Source organism: Acanthochromis polyacanthus, chromosome 14 (genome assembly GCF_021347895.1).
Source record: "Acanthochromis polyacanthus isolate Apoly-LR-REF ecotype Palm Island chromosome 14, KAUST_Apoly_ChrSc, whole genome shotgun sequence".
Lineage (NCBI taxonomy): Eukaryota > Metazoa > Chordata > Actinopteri > Pomacentridae > Acanthochromis > Acanthochromis polyacanthus.
The window spans coordinates 14865202-14880546 of NC_067126.1; the positions used below are offsets into that span (position 1 = coordinate 14865202).

At 39.2% G+C, this 15345-nt stretch overlaps 1 protein-coding gene across 3 annotated transcripts; it reads right to left on the minus strand.

Annotated features, from left to right (window-relative positions):
- Positions 1-272: 272 nt before the first annotated feature.
- Positions 273-15060, minus strand: si:ch211-140m22.7 (uncharacterized protein LOC570370 homolog). 3 transcript variants are annotated; one of them, XM_022210184.2, is made up of 7 exons: positions 14899-15060; positions 14624-14686; positions 13020-13125; positions 9998-11023; positions 8533-8596; positions 3475-3599; positions 273-581 (listed from the first exon to the last, which is right to left on the minus strand). In XM_022210184.2, the coding sequence occupies exons 2-7, from the start codon at positions 14666-14668 to the stop codon at positions 550-552; spliced, it is 1398 nt and encodes a 465-aa protein (XP_022065876.1). In that variant the 5' UTR covers positions 14669-14686; positions 14899-15060; the 3' UTR covers positions 273-549. The 3 variants fall into 3 exon arrangements, with proteins under 3 accessions (XP_022065876.1, XP_051814925.1, XP_051814924.1); XM_051958964.1 differs by lacking the exon at positions 273-581 and adding an exon at positions 8097-8121 and having other exon boundaries at positions 3510-3599; XM_051958965.1 differs by lacking the exon at positions 9998-11023 and having other exon boundaries at positions 14899-15058.
- Between the last annotated feature and the right edge of the window lie 285 nt (positions 15061-15345).

The window sequence follows — 15345 nt, forward strand, 5'->3', positions numbered from 1 at the left end:
AATTACATCTCAATATCAAATACTTACCAACACATACCTAAGTATGAAATGCATTCTAGTGATTGAATAAAGAGCATCATTCATCAGCATGACTGAACAGGATCTCAGATCTGAAAATGTGCTTAGTTAGCCTAACAAAAGTACACAATCTAAATATTTTCTGCTTTCTACTTTCTGTTCCTGCATTGTCAGTTAAGTGGATAAAAATATGCTGATTGGAAATAGCTATGAGGAAAAGAGATTAAGAGGAAAGAGATTAAGAGGTGTACATATAACAAATATGACTTGGAATTTATTGTTTTCGTCACACTCACATCAGCCACGATGATTCTACACAAAGCATATTTCACATCTCTAAGTTTACTTTGTATGCCTAAAATGTACATTAGCTTTATTCCCATAAAATATATAGAAAGAGTTTTATCTTCACACACAACAGGTAAGGGTTTGTTTAGCCAACATCATGCAGACTGATATTGCTTCACAACAGAGCATAGATATACATTAAAAAGGCGAGAGTAGAAAAGTTCAGTTGAAAAGTGCTGATGTTTACTTCTGAGAAACTTCTTCCAGCTTGGGCTCTAAAACACAGAAAGTGGTGCTGTTAACATTTTATGATCTTTAGATGAAAGACTCCACCATTATTATGAAAAAACTCAGTCCAGGGGCGCTGTACTACGAAGCCAATTCAACATATCCAGGGTATCTTTTCTTTATCCACTTTATGCAAGTCAACAAATGTGGTCAGAATAAGTGATTACGTGAAGCTGGTTATTAACTCAGCATGTCAAACCAGAGTTTCTAAACCTGCGTGTGAATGTGTATATGTGAAAGAGGCAGAGTTGGCAAATGATTAATTGCAAACATGGACAGGTCTTGTGGCACCAGAGAGGTATAATTTACAAAAGAGCAAACACTATAATATTAGAGAAATGTGATGGTTTTAAACATGTAATACAGACTAAAAGTAGCACAGCTGGAGAAGCTCAAGCACAACAGAAAGCAGCAAAGAGCTCAGACTATGCAAATGTTAACATGTTTATTGATATCACTACCAAATTATTAGGGCACAAGCACATTAGACTAATTACAACCGTTTGTTCTGAATGTATATATTGTTTAGATACACAGTTTGACTGCTTCGTTTGCTGGCTTGGTGAGAGCAAGCAAAGAGTTAACATTAACATAATTCAAACCAATAAGTGGGTTGACTTTTACATTGTATAGAAGGCTATAAAGTGTGTACAACATTTCTCACAAGAAGTACAAATATAATCCTAAATCAATATGAGGAGTTAAAGAAAACAATGCAACTGCAGAATGTGTGAATGTTTAACCAATATGTTTATTAATATTGCTGTTCTTTTGTGTATAATTTGCTTAGCCTTTTAGGCTACATACAGAAAGACAGATAATTTAACAAAGAAATGAAATAATAAAAGTCAAACCATTTTCATAGTGATGGGGAGGACGAATATAGTAAAAAGTACAAATGTAAAATAACAATTAAACTTGATAAACACGCTTATTGCAAATCTTTTAAGATCAACAATCAGGCTATAAGGCTTCAGTGTCTTCTGATTAGCTTTTGTTTTGGGATTACATTGCTTAACCAATACAAACAGAACAATGAAATGGCTTTGCAGTCGCTTGTAGCTCGCAAAACTCATATCTTCCCCTCATACTATCTGTGCGCCTAGCTCTGCTGGGTCATGTCTGATGACATTTTTTTCCCCCACAACAGAACTGACTGGTCAGTTGGAGGAGTTTTCATACATGGTCTGGAGCAGGTTAGGAGTTCATCAAAGGTTGCTATGGTGATGTACCCCGATAAGAAGTGAACCACGGCTGTAGTACTGAAGCCCGGATGTAAACCTGAAGTTACCTCGATAATCTGATATCCTGCTTCGTAGTACAGGCCTCAAGTGTTGTTAAGACTAGAAAGTACACGCATCAGCCATAACATTAAACCTACCTGTTTAACACCTGTAAACCTACCTGCCTAATATTGTGTAGACTGTGTAGGGCCCTTGTGCTACCCAAACTCTGACCTTTTAAGCCCAATTTACTTAGGACAGGAAATGAAATCAGGGGAGACTGGGGAATAGGTTTCATTGTTGGTTGATGCTACAGATACGGACCCGTACCCGTAGCATCTGTACTAGAGGTACGGACCCGTACCTGTAGCATCTGTACTAGAGGTACGGACCCGTTAAGGTCACTGAAGAGCTGGCGCCAGTTAACTACTATTTGCTGCACATTACAGGCAGTTTATATGAATGACTTTGACGGCGAACATTGTATAATTTAACCAAAAATACACTGTCTCCTCTCACACTTTAGACAATGTAGTTTTTACGCTTTTAGACGCCGTGTCTAAATTGTTTGAAGTCCAGTTCCTATTAATTAGTTTACCGCGTTCAGTGGTGGAAGCGGCTGACGAACTCCATTGCAAATGTTCCCATTTAATTTTGGACGCTAATTTACAAGATAAAGTTAAGGATGTCGAATATGAAACAAACACTCGTGAATGGTGAGGAGCAGCTCTTTAATTTGGCATGAATTAAAAAAAACACAAACTCGATTTACTGTGATATTGTGAGATTTGTTTGTGGTTATGTAACTTAGCCATTCAACAGAGTCCGCTAACATTAAAGTGACTGACGTGCAGTGTCTGTGTTGACAGACGTAGAAAATACGTCAGGGTTTTGTTTAGGTTGTTAATATGTAATAGTCTGTCGCTACTTTTGAAGGTAAAAAAATACTTGTAGTTTGCTGGCTGTTAGTTCCGCCATTTGTTTTGTTTGCTGTTTGTGCTTTATTAGAACAGGGTCACGTGAATAAAAAGTTTTGCTATTTTTAATAGTAGTGCTGATTTCAACCCCCAAATCGCTGTCCGTGAAAAAGTCAGATAATGATATTTATAAGACATTATGCATGATAGAAAAGAGAACAGCAGATGACTGACATGACAGGCTCGGCACGCAGATTCACCTCGAATCACGGAAGTGCCTTCATCACTCGGATTACCAAGCTGGCTCATTAATATTTATGTACGTCGGATTACCAGCCAATCACAAAGCGCGTTCATCAGTCGGCTCATTAATATTCATGTACGTCTAATTAATATTTATGATACGGGAAAGTGCCGTATCTGTAGGCCACAGGCTACGGGTACGGGTCCGTATCTGTAGACACTACCTTCATTGTTGTGTAGCAGGGCACATTGTCTTTGCTGGGGTAGACCACTGCCACAGCTGAGTACAATGTTGGGGTGCTAGGTTGTTTAGATGGGTTGCACATACCAAAGCAACATCCATATGATTGCCAGGAGTCAAAGTTTTCCAGCACAACATCATATTGTAATGAGAAAATCAAGGTTATTGACTTCATCTGTCAGTAGCTTTATTGTTGTGGCTGATTTGTGTATACTGCACATATCAAACACGGGTGTTCACACTGCTGTTGACTTACCTGTGAACTTGAACTCGGGGAAAGATGTCAGGTCACCACCACCATAGAGTCTCTGAAGCTTCGCTATCTCCTCTGCCAAAGCCTTCTCATACTCTGAACCTGCATCAACTAACCCCCCAGTAGCTCTACAGGAGAACAAAAATCTACAATCAGCAAGGCACTTCAGAATTTTCTCCCTGATTAAATGTCACACTTAAGATGTTTTAGTTATCAACTTAATTTAATCTAATCCTACGTACACCATTTATTCATCTGTAACTGAAAGTGGTTCAAGCAAATTAAGTGTTTGCTGCTTTTTGAATAATGATGTACTAATTGCAGTGTCCTGCTGTTTTAGACTTTAAACTACTAAGACTTTCTTTTAAATAGATGTATGTATTTATACCTCATATGAAAGATTTACATCTTTAGAAGGAATAAACAGGCTCCGGAGTACCACAATGCACACTGCAGTTAAGAAAAAGTAAACTTACTGAGAGGTGATATAATTTTCAATCAAAACTGACATTTTAATCGTAATGTACATTGGTACACTCACGTCTATTGTACATTGTAATTAACTAGTTACCTATCATGGGTGCCAAGACATGTTCTGTCAAGATTGAATTGAGACAGGACAAAACTCAGCATGAGATGTCTGTACAGATTCTCAGTCATCCAGGTCATGGTATTATAAAGTACTTCAGTAAAAGGCAACTAGACAAGGGAGTCATGAGATGCAGGAGATGTCTGCCTGAAATTCTTGCTCCGCTCACCCTGCATATAAATGTTTAATTAACTCCGCAAAGGCCCAGAGTTTCAAGGCTACACGCACTTTTCTGACAAGGTAAAGCAAAATGCCCCATGGAGGCGAAAAGAAATCCAGAAATTCAAAGATGTTCTCAGGTTTTACCACAGTTAACACCAGGGCTAGTGAACAAGCTACAAGGGTTAACAACGTGGACATGCTGCTAGCTAGCAAAGGAGCACTTGCTACTACCGACAGCGAGGTGGTGAGGGAGTTCCCCAGGCTATCAAAACTTATTAAAGACACATCAGAGGCCAAAGATAAGAGGCTAAAGGACATAAAGCGATCTGCATTGGCCACAGAAATAAAGCTGACAGAAATTTTTGAGCGTCTCAACCACGTTGAGGGAAGTTTAGCATTCTTGGAGGACACAAATCAAGAGCTCCAGGAGAGCCTACCCCAAACAAGAGAGGAGATAGAAACAGCTCAGACAGAAGCTCAATGACATTGAAAATTGAAAGAGAATGAACAACTTAGGCTTTTTCAGCTTCCCTTGCCGGAAAAGTGTGAGAAAAATGATACGCAACTGTTCCTGTGTAATGTTATACCAAAGATTTGGGAAATGATTTCCCAGATGGCTGGAGATCACCACATAGGATCAGGGATAGGAGGCCATCAGCAGTCCAAGGCTCTCATTGTTGGGTTATTGACGTTCCAGGGCTGGGAGCGCATCGAGGGAAAGTGGCTTGGGATGGCCATGTCATAATGGTGTTTCCACACTCCAAGTGCGTGATTGACAGGCATCTCTGCTTTAACGAGAGCAAGAATCTGCTCCATGATGACCACATTAAGTTCTCCTTGGTATATCCAGTCCAGCTCATCATCCAGTCAGCGGAGGGCTGTCATGAATTCAAGGATCCAAAGAAGGCACTCGATTACATACACAGATTGGAGCAACACATCCAGCTCTTGGAATCATATGCCCTCTCCATGTGTCTCCCACACCTCTAATTAACAGGCTCACTTTCATGTTCTGGCACAACCTTACTTTAATGTAACCTTGGGACTCAAGCTGTTGAAAACCAATCTGTTTTTATTACTTAGTTTTTTTAGTTGTCGCACCCTAGTGTGATGCAGACCAGTTTTTCAGCACTCATTTATTCTACATTGTGCATCATGTTGGTTTAAAATAATTCCTCCTTTGTTTACCTTTTTTTTTTCCAGAGTGTTATTTTACATCGGAACTGTCCGAGCTAATCAAGGGGTATTTATTCTTGGAAAATTCATTTTTGTGTTCCTATCTAGCCGTTGCTTTGTTCACCCATTGCCGCTCCCATTTTTGACATGCTGTGGAGCAGAGCAGGTTTCCCTGTACACTGCACTGTGGGGCATTAATGGCAGTAACTGTGCAGGGTGGACGTCGAATTACAGAGTCATGGACCTTCTAGTTTTTGTTTTGACATCCAGATAAAAGATGTCAATTGATGACAGAGTGTCATCCAAAGTTATGTTCTCAATATGGTTCCACGTACTTGTGTGTGTTTGTGTGTGTCTATTTTTTTCCTTTGGTGCACTTGGTGATAGATCTTCCAGAGCTACAGCATATATTTTCATTGATTCCATATTATAGCGGCTAGCAGTAACTATCTAAGCCTTACAACATGGAATGTGAAGGGCCTTAATCATCCAGTTAAAAGGAAAAAGTTAGAGTGCAAAAATTAATGTTTGACATCGTGTGATCGCAAAATTTTGTCCAAAATCCTGACAAATAGATTAGACAAAATAGAAACATCCCTGATCCATCCTGATCAAGTCGGCTTCATCCTAACTCCATGCACGGCTGACAATGTCAGATGCTTGATTGACATCATATGTGCGATACAAAACGAAGCCCATCCCATGGCTGCCATCTCGTTAGACGCCCAGAAGGCTTTTGATAGGGTGGAGTGAGTGTATCTTTTCTCCACCATGCTTACACACGTGGACAAAATTGTTGGTACCCCTCAGTTAAAGAAGGAAAAACCCACAATTCTCACTGAAATCACCTGAAACTCACAAAAGTAACAATAAATAAAAATTTATTGAAAATTAAATAATCAAAAACAGCCATCACTTTTGAATTGTTGATTAACATAATTATTTAAAAAAACAAACTAATGAAACAGGGCTGGACAAAAATGATGGTACCTCTATAAAAGATTGAAAACTATTTGACCAGAGTGACATGATTAACTCAGGTGTGTCATTTAATTGACATCACAGGTGTTTCCAAACTCATAATCAGTCAGTCTGCCTATTTAAAGGGAGACAAGTAGTCACCCTGCTGTTTGGTGAAAAGGTGTGTACCACACTAAACATGGACAACAGAAAGCGAAGGAGAGAATTGTCCCAGGACATCCGAAAAAAAAATTATAGACAAACGTCTTAAAGGTAAAGGCTATAAGACCATCTCTAAACAGCTTGAAGTTCCTGTGACAACAGTGGCTCATATTATTCAGAAGTTCAAGACCCACGGGACAGTAGCCAACCTCCCTGGACGTGGCCGCAAGAGGAAAATTGATGACAAAATTGAAGAGACGGATCGTTCGAATTGTATCCAAAGAGCCCAGAGCAACCTCCAAAGAAATTAAAGGTGAACTCCAAGGCCAAGGTACATCAGTGTCAGATCGCACCATTCGTCGTTGTTTGAGCCAAAGTGGACTTCATGGGAGACGACCAAGGAGGACACCACTGCTGAAAAAAACTCATAAAAAAGCGAGACTGGAATTTGCAAAAATGCATGTTGACAAGCCACAAAGCTTCTGGGAGAATGTCCTTTGGACAGATGAGACCAAACTGGAGCTTTTTGGTAAGGCACATCAACTCTATGTTCATAGACTCAAAAACCAAGCATACGAAGAAAAGAACACTGTCCCTACGGTGAAACATGGAGGAGGCTCAGTAATGTTTTGGGGCTGCTTTGCTGCATCTGACACAGGGTGTCTTGAAAGTGTGCAAGGTACGATGAAATCTGAAGACTATCAAGGCATTCTGGAGAGAAATGTGCTGCCTAGTGTCAGAAAGCTTGGTCTCAGTCGCAGGTCATGGGTCTTCCAACAGGACAACGATCCAAAACACACAGCCAAAAACACCCAAGAATGGCTGAGAGAAAAGCGTTGGACTATTCTAAAGTGGCCTTCTATGAGCCCAGATCTGAATCCCATTGAACATATGTGGAAGGAGCTGAAACATGCCATTTGGAGAAGACACCCATCAAACCTGAGACAACTGGAGCTGTTTGCTCATGAGGAGTGGGCCAAAATACCTGTTGACAGCTGCAGAACGCTCATTGACAAATACAGAAATCGTTTAATTGCAGTGATTGCCTCAAAAGGTTGTGCAACAAAATATTAAGTTATGGGTACCATCATTTTTGTCCAGCCCTATTTCATTAGTTTGTTTTTTTAAATAATTATGTTAATCAACAATTCAAAAGTGATGGCTGATTTTGATTATTTAATTTTCAGTAAATTTTTATTTATTGTTACTTTTGTGAGTTTCAAGTGATTTCAGTGAGAATTGTGGGTTTTTCCTTCTTTAACTGAGGGGTACCAACAATTTTGTCCACGTGTGTATATGGACAGAGGACAGTAGTGTTTCATCATAAGGTCAAGATAAAGTTGATGGATTAGTAACTGTAATATAGTGATGTGGCTAAATTCAGGATTGAGAGCACCAGTGTAATATGTATGTTTGTATAAAATTTCTCTTTTGGTTGGAGTTTTTTTTGTCCGTTTTTGATTTTCTTTGTTTTGTGTCCTTGCAGATATACAATACATATTGTGTATGTGCATGTGAAAGTATGTGTGCATATTATAATGCGGGATGCTTACAATATTTACTGATGTATGTTTACCTTCATTCTGCCTCTGTATGTTTATCTGTAAAGTTTGAAAAACAATATTAATCATAAAAAGGCAACGAGATGTCTCTCTCTCTTTTTTTTAGGTACTTTGGGATGTTTAACCTCTCATCCAAAAAGCTTCTGTAGTGAGATGGTTTCTCGCTTAATGTGATTCATTTGTGCATCTAAATTCATCATCACAGTTTCATAAAGTCATTAAATCAATAATGACAATCTCATTAATTGTGCACATAACATCACCTGTAACACAATTCATGCAAGTGGCTGATTCCCTGTATGATATCGAAATGCGAACTTTGAAACACTGCAATTTGCAGTGCAGATCACAGAAACACAGAGTGACAGCCTGATTAAGTTTTTGAGACCATGTGCTCACAAACAAACATAGATGAACCTTAACTGGCTTTGTAAAGGCAGTGACACTTACTGGCTTTTTGCAGAGTACTGGCGTATGGAGTCCAGAAAAAGCTTCTGAATTGGGTCCATTTGAGCTGAGAGTAACAGGGAGAAATCAAATAATTAGATTTCTCTTCAAGAAAAATTCAACATAAACCAAAATCATGTAACTGAAAATCATCTGCTCATTTGACAACAACAAATAAATCACTTTTTAACAGTAAACCTTCATCCACAAGACAGCACCTCAGTGTGGTAAACAGTAGACAGCTACAGAGGTCAAATAGGGGAAAATATGTAAAAGGTCAGGTCAGTTAACAGGTTAAAAGGTCGCAGTGAAAGGTCATGCTGCACTACACTTTTACAGCATTGCTGTAAAATATAGGTTGCCAACAGTCTAGCTGCAAAGTAGCCTAATTCAAATCTCACACTCACTTGCACAGGCAAGTCCAAAGAATCAATTTCAAATCTTCAAGTTTTAATTCACACACAGCAACTAAGATGCATTCACTATGAATTATAGAGGAAGGAAAATATCCATTTACACTTTATCCATAAAGAAAATTAATTGGATCAAGCATCTATTGACATCACACTTACTATGCAACTTCAAAATATGTGTGAGAAGTGTAAGGGAAGGAGGAAAAAATAAATTTGAGGTAAAAACAAATATATAAATAAAGAAAACACAAGATGACAGGTGATGGCTGCAACCTTAACATTCTCCTTCACCAGTGGAAAAGGTACCTTTAACATTATCTTTGTTGTTTACCATTCACCAATACAAAATTAGGAACAGTCCCATTACACCACATCACAAAACTAGGAAACAGGATTATTTTTCTGTTGTGTTGGACCATCTCAGGAAAGAAGGCTGGGAATGTGACTGTTGATCATAAAAATCTTCTGTATTTTTGACTAAAATATAGATTAGTAAGTGTGGGAAAAACTAATGACACCGACTTATTCAGGAAGGTGTAAAAGAAATACTAGAAAACAAAAGAAATACATGCAGTCAGCTGACAATTGTATTAAGTGAAAAACAAAACAAATACAAAAAAATAGAAAAACGGGGCCAAGATATAGCATATCAAAAGTCTCAAGCTAAAATGCTATAGCATTAGTGCATGCATCAAGTGACAGATGGCATAAGAAGCACAAAGCATTAGACAACCAAATAAAGTGCAAGAAAAATGACCCAGCCTCAGGGGAGCAGGGTAAGTATGACTAAATGAGGGAAAGGTAGTGTTTAACTATTACAGGTTAAAAATGCATCACCTAAAACTACAGAGGTGTTAGGAACAGGTGGTGTGAGGCTAAAATAAAAAAGTGTGTTTGTGATGGTGAGTATTTTTAATGTTTATCATTACCCTCATCACTAACAACTGCACTACTGCATATATTTATATACACTGTGATGAAAATGACAACAGGTAGACTGCAGGGTCCACAGAGGAAAAGAGAAGGATTGGGGAGGGGGTGCTTGTAGTGTGTACCCTCAGACGCTTCAACTGGTTCAGCTGGGGCCTCTGCCGGCAGCTCCTCTCCTACAGCTTCAGCTACAACTGGAGCAGGGTCCTCCAACTCCACGGCACTCTCTGCAGGGGCGGAAGCTTCAGCTGCATCCTCAACAGCTGCTTCTACAAAGGCTGTTTCGACCACAGACTCAGGTGCTGTGTCAGTCACAGGCTCCGAGATCACTTCAGCAGGGGCAGCTTCTACAGGGGCTTCAGCAGGGACAGGTTCAGTGGTAGCTTCAACAGCTGGCACAGTTTCTGCAGCAGGGGCTTCAGGAACAACTTCTATGGGAGTGTTAGCAGTTGTGGCTTCAAGGGCCACTTCAACTGGAGGTTCTGCTGGAGCAGCTTCAGGGATTGGTACCACTTCTGGGTGTGCAGTTTCAGCTGCGGGTGCAGCTAGTGGAGCAGCGGCATCTTCAGCTGTAGATGCAGCAGCTTCAGCAATGACTTCGACAACAACCTCAACTGCCGGTATAGCTTCAGCAACAGCTTCAACGACAGTTTCAGCAACTGGTACAGCTTCAGCAACAGCTTCAACGACTGGTACAGCTTCAGCAAAAGCTTCAACGACAGTTTCAACAACTGGTACAGCTTCAGCAACAGCTTCAACGACAGTTTCAACAACCGGTACAGCCTCCGATGCAACTTCAGTCACAGGTGTAACTTCCACTGCTGCAGCAGATTCAGAGATCAACTCAACAGCAGGTGTCGCTTCAACAACCGGTGTGGTTTCAGCTACTGAAGCAGGCTCAAGGATAGCTTCAGCAGTAGGAGTGGCTTCAAGCACTGGGGCAGCAGGTTCTTCTGCAGTGGTTGTTGTCAGAGTCTCAGGTGCAGCAACAGCAGCGTGTGTGGGCTCTGCAGCTGTAACTGGAGTGGCAGCTGGCATAGCTGCAGCTGCAGCAGCTGCTACTGTTGGAGAAACTTCTTTCTTGGGAAACTCATACGGCTTGTGCTGAACAAGTTTCTCTAAATCGAAGTATGTTTTAGCCTCATTTTTTTCTAGGATGGAGGAGGAGGGCAAGCAGACAGAATGCATTACTTTTTAAAATATATATATATTTGAATGGCAAAATGTCAAATATTACACAAATTAAATAACCCAAGATTTGAAACAGAAGACATCCTGCAGGGTAGTATCTGGTACAGGTTTACTGGAAGGTAAAAACAAGACAAAAAAACAACAACAAATCCCAAGTCTATGAAATAGTCAGAGCTACAGCACATTTATTATAAGAAAGCTTCAAGAACTCTTAGCATAACAGAACAACTTTACCACTGACCATAAAATCTTTCCAGTGAGATAAGTGGAATCCTATGGGGTAGTAAGTCAGTGATATAATCTTAATAACAGGTGTAAGAAAGCCAGAAGTGAAAATCAACTGTGGTGCAAGTGTCACTGAAAAATAATAATAATAACAATAATATTAATATAATGATAATAATTTGAATGAAAACATATCTACACAGATTTACCATATATGCTAAATCGTGCATTTTGGTTCTATTAGCAAAGGGTCAAAAGATCTTTGAAATTTCTTCTTTCAGACATCAGAAATGACTACTTAAATCCATTAAAGTGACGGCATTGTAGTCATTCACACAAATAATATACATCAAGTGATACATAATGCAATAACATACTAAAACTAAATGAATAGCAGATGCTCAAAGTGTCCAAATCACTAAAATCCCACTTTGTTTCTGATTTCTTAAACAGTGAAACTGAAAGCTCAGGACTCAAACTGAGGACAGCTAATGACAATTTTACTATAGCTTATAAACTGTGACTATGTGCCAGCTCACCTGCCTGAGGTGAAGAAAGAAAATTCACAGTGACCTGACTTTCCATCCTGATCAACCCTTTCTCCACATAGGAGATAATTTGTAGTTAAACCTAATTCCTCTCTTTGGAGATGTACATATAGGTCCTACTGCTGTCTTGTGCTGCAGGTATTTAACAACCTTGGAGGGAATAATTCCAAACAGCTGGAACAAACTTTAAAAATTCAAAAATCTTGGAATAGATTGATTGCTGTGGGTATCATCTTTAAGCAGTTAGTATCCATTCTGATTGCAGTAGAGTTTCATTATCATGGACATTTTGTAGCCTAATGGATATATAATTGTTGAACAAAATGAGTTAGAAAAGTCTGTTTTTTAGTGGTTTCTGTGACGTATTAGGACAAGTATTGGTGCGGAATTTGGAAAATTTCATCCTAAAATCACTTGACACAACTCAAAGTACTGTCGCTTATGTGCTTATCTGTTAATGTAAAGTTAGTATATGGTTTAGTTGTGACTTGTCCCTAATTCAAAGTGATACGTAAATGTAACTAGTTCCAAACTAGTCACACTGGCATTACTGAGTTATGACTTTGAGAGGAAAGGTGTGAATATTGACAAGAATTTAGGACGTCAGGTTCAAAACGTTAAGTCAAACTAAAGAAAGCTCTGAGACGATTGTCAGTCAGGTAAAAGAATAAAACACAAATGACAGCAGCAGATCAGTCAAGAATAATGGTCTTCTTTAAGTCTGCAACAATGTCCGAGTTTAAAGAAGACATCTGAAACAGCTCACACAATTAAGTACCTCTGTAAACAGGACGCGAATGGCTGATCTCATCACACTATTGTCAGACAACCTTTTAATGGCTGGTAGGGAGGTGCCCTAACCTAAAATTTGATGGCACAAGATGAATATTCTTGTAGCCTTCAGCTTTAGGCCAAAACATAGACAATGGTGACCAACTCTTTCAAACAAAATCGAAAAAAACCCACAGCTGTTACACTAGCAATGAATAGTAATGTGGAGATTGTCTAAAGGTTTCTTTGTAGTCAAAAAGATAAATAATGCAGACTACCATTATATTAAAGCCTGATATGTTTATTCCGTGACAAGATCAGTGACATTTGTACCACAGTTGTTGCTTCATTCAAGAGCTTATAAAGCCTCAGCCACAGCTTGTGACAGCAGGAGACACTCTCAGACGCCTACCTGTGTTGTTCTTTTTTGAGGACTTCTTGGATCCCCCAGATTTTGTGCTGAAAGCTACAGCTGTGGGTGTTCTGCTCAGAGTAATCCAACTCTCAGCCTGCAAACACTAACAAGACAACCACATACACATTACATACAGTCATATTACTTACTAAGCATAGCAGTAATGAGTTTTCTCAAAAAGGCCAGTTCTAGGCAATGTGACCAACTCAAACTACTCAATAGTTTAAATTTAACAGAATAGAATATTTGTATTGTCATTGTGTTTTGCAACAATATTGATCGATGTCTGTGTAGATTCTCAGCCATCCAGGTCTCGAAGACGTTTCACCTCTCATCCAAGAGGCTTCTTCAGTTCTAGTCGACAAATGGGGAGTTCCAAAATTTATAGTCACTCTAGCTCACATAACTAATGGCCCAATAACGACCTGGGATTCATATGCCTCAAGGTGGCAAGGCTGTGAACATTACTCACACTAGGGTGACAAAAACTTCTATATTTTTTTAGCATGGCACATCACTGTAGACCAAATTGTCTTTTTTTTGGTAATTCAGTTTTGGCCTTTGTTTTTTCAGGCATAACTGCTACATGATGATTCATATATTACTGCCTTTACTTTAATATACTGGATCAATTCTGAAAAAATAAGACAGGGTTAGCATACAACTCTAGTTCTAGGAGTATATACATGGCCCTAACAGGCGTCACTATTGGTTGTGTGGCCAGATGTTAATCTGAGGCTGCCATGGCCACCTCTGGAGAAAGACCACAAGAAAGACATTGATTGACTGACTGACTGATTGATAAAGGGAACATATTCATGGATTTTACACATCTTGTGTAACACTTACACACATTTAACCAAAACTATGTCATTTTGAGTATCATTAGAAATTTTAGCAGCTGAAGGATAGGAAGTTGTATGGGTTTGAACAATATTTGACTGAACAGCATGAGTTTGTATCTACAGCATGTCATTAGGGTGAAAAAGGTTAGAAAGGACAGACTGCAAATCAGTTTTAACACAAATGACACTCTTTCAAGTTATCATGTGCAGTGCCATTTAAAGGACAGATAGTTTAAAGTTTATTTATATTTTATCTGTTTTTGAAAGCTTGCTAACGTTGCAGAAACAAGCCTATGCTCATACAACTTAGTGTCTTAGAAAAAGTTCCCAAAACTGCCATGCCAACACTGACTGTGCTGTACTCGGACAGTCAAATTCTTTGCAGTTCAGTGCAGAGAGCTTCAGATGTCAGGCCTGTGTCTGGTTTAAACCTGCTCCACTGAAGCATGCAGCTAACGAACTAACAGTATGTACGAACTGATTCAAGTTTTTGTTTCTCTGTAGAGTACCGAAGTATCAGCAGTTTCTGTCTTAATTAAAATCATCCCTTTTAAAGACTCAGTATGGAGTTTCAGAATTAAGTGCTAGCTTCAGTTACGGACTGCAATTCTGCTCAACTCTGCATCCGTAAAAGATAAAAGTAAAAACGCGACCAACAGTTGAGAAGCCACGGACTATGGAATTTACAGACCATTATTCGAAAAGTGGCACGAAATAAAGTAACACATTTAGGTTGATAGCTTAAAACTGTATTACCTTGATACAGCTCAGTCGTCCTATCCTCAGCAGGGAAGCAGCCATGTTCCTGTACAATCCTGTCTGAAGTGGGCATCAACATATACACAAACATACATGAAAAATCAGAGTTAACAGCGATGAAACATCTTTACTCTGTAGGTGGCAATATTAGTATAATGCAAGGAAACAGCAGCAAATAGAAAAAAAAAAGCTCCAATAATCTCCTCGCTTGTCCCAGTACAACAAACGTAGCCCGGTGCAAGTTATAAATGAAAGTAAATATTGATTGATACCTTTTTATAAACGAGACTATTCTGTACTCCAATAGTGCAGCTCAGCGTCAGAGGAAGCTCACAGCAGTATGGACACAGCTCTGTCGGAATGTATTGCCTTTTATATAACACATGGATGCGACAGTCAACGCCCCCTCCCCGACAAAATCCCTGCGTGCGTGGTCGTTAAAACGTTACTTTTGTAGTACGTCGTGGTTGGTGCAATGTTGATTTTAGGGCTGTTTTGTCAATGCGAAATGTGAATATGTGATATGTTGTTATATCTACTGTGAATATGTGGAGCGAGTACATCTCTGGGTTTTCATAAACACAATCAATTTTTCATACTGAATTTGATAGTGGAATAGTGAAAGTAGTTTTTGACGTCAAGAATTGCAGCTACAGTGGCATAAGCTTATTAGTATAGTATTGTTTCTGAGAGCCACACGTGTGTAATTTCCACACAAC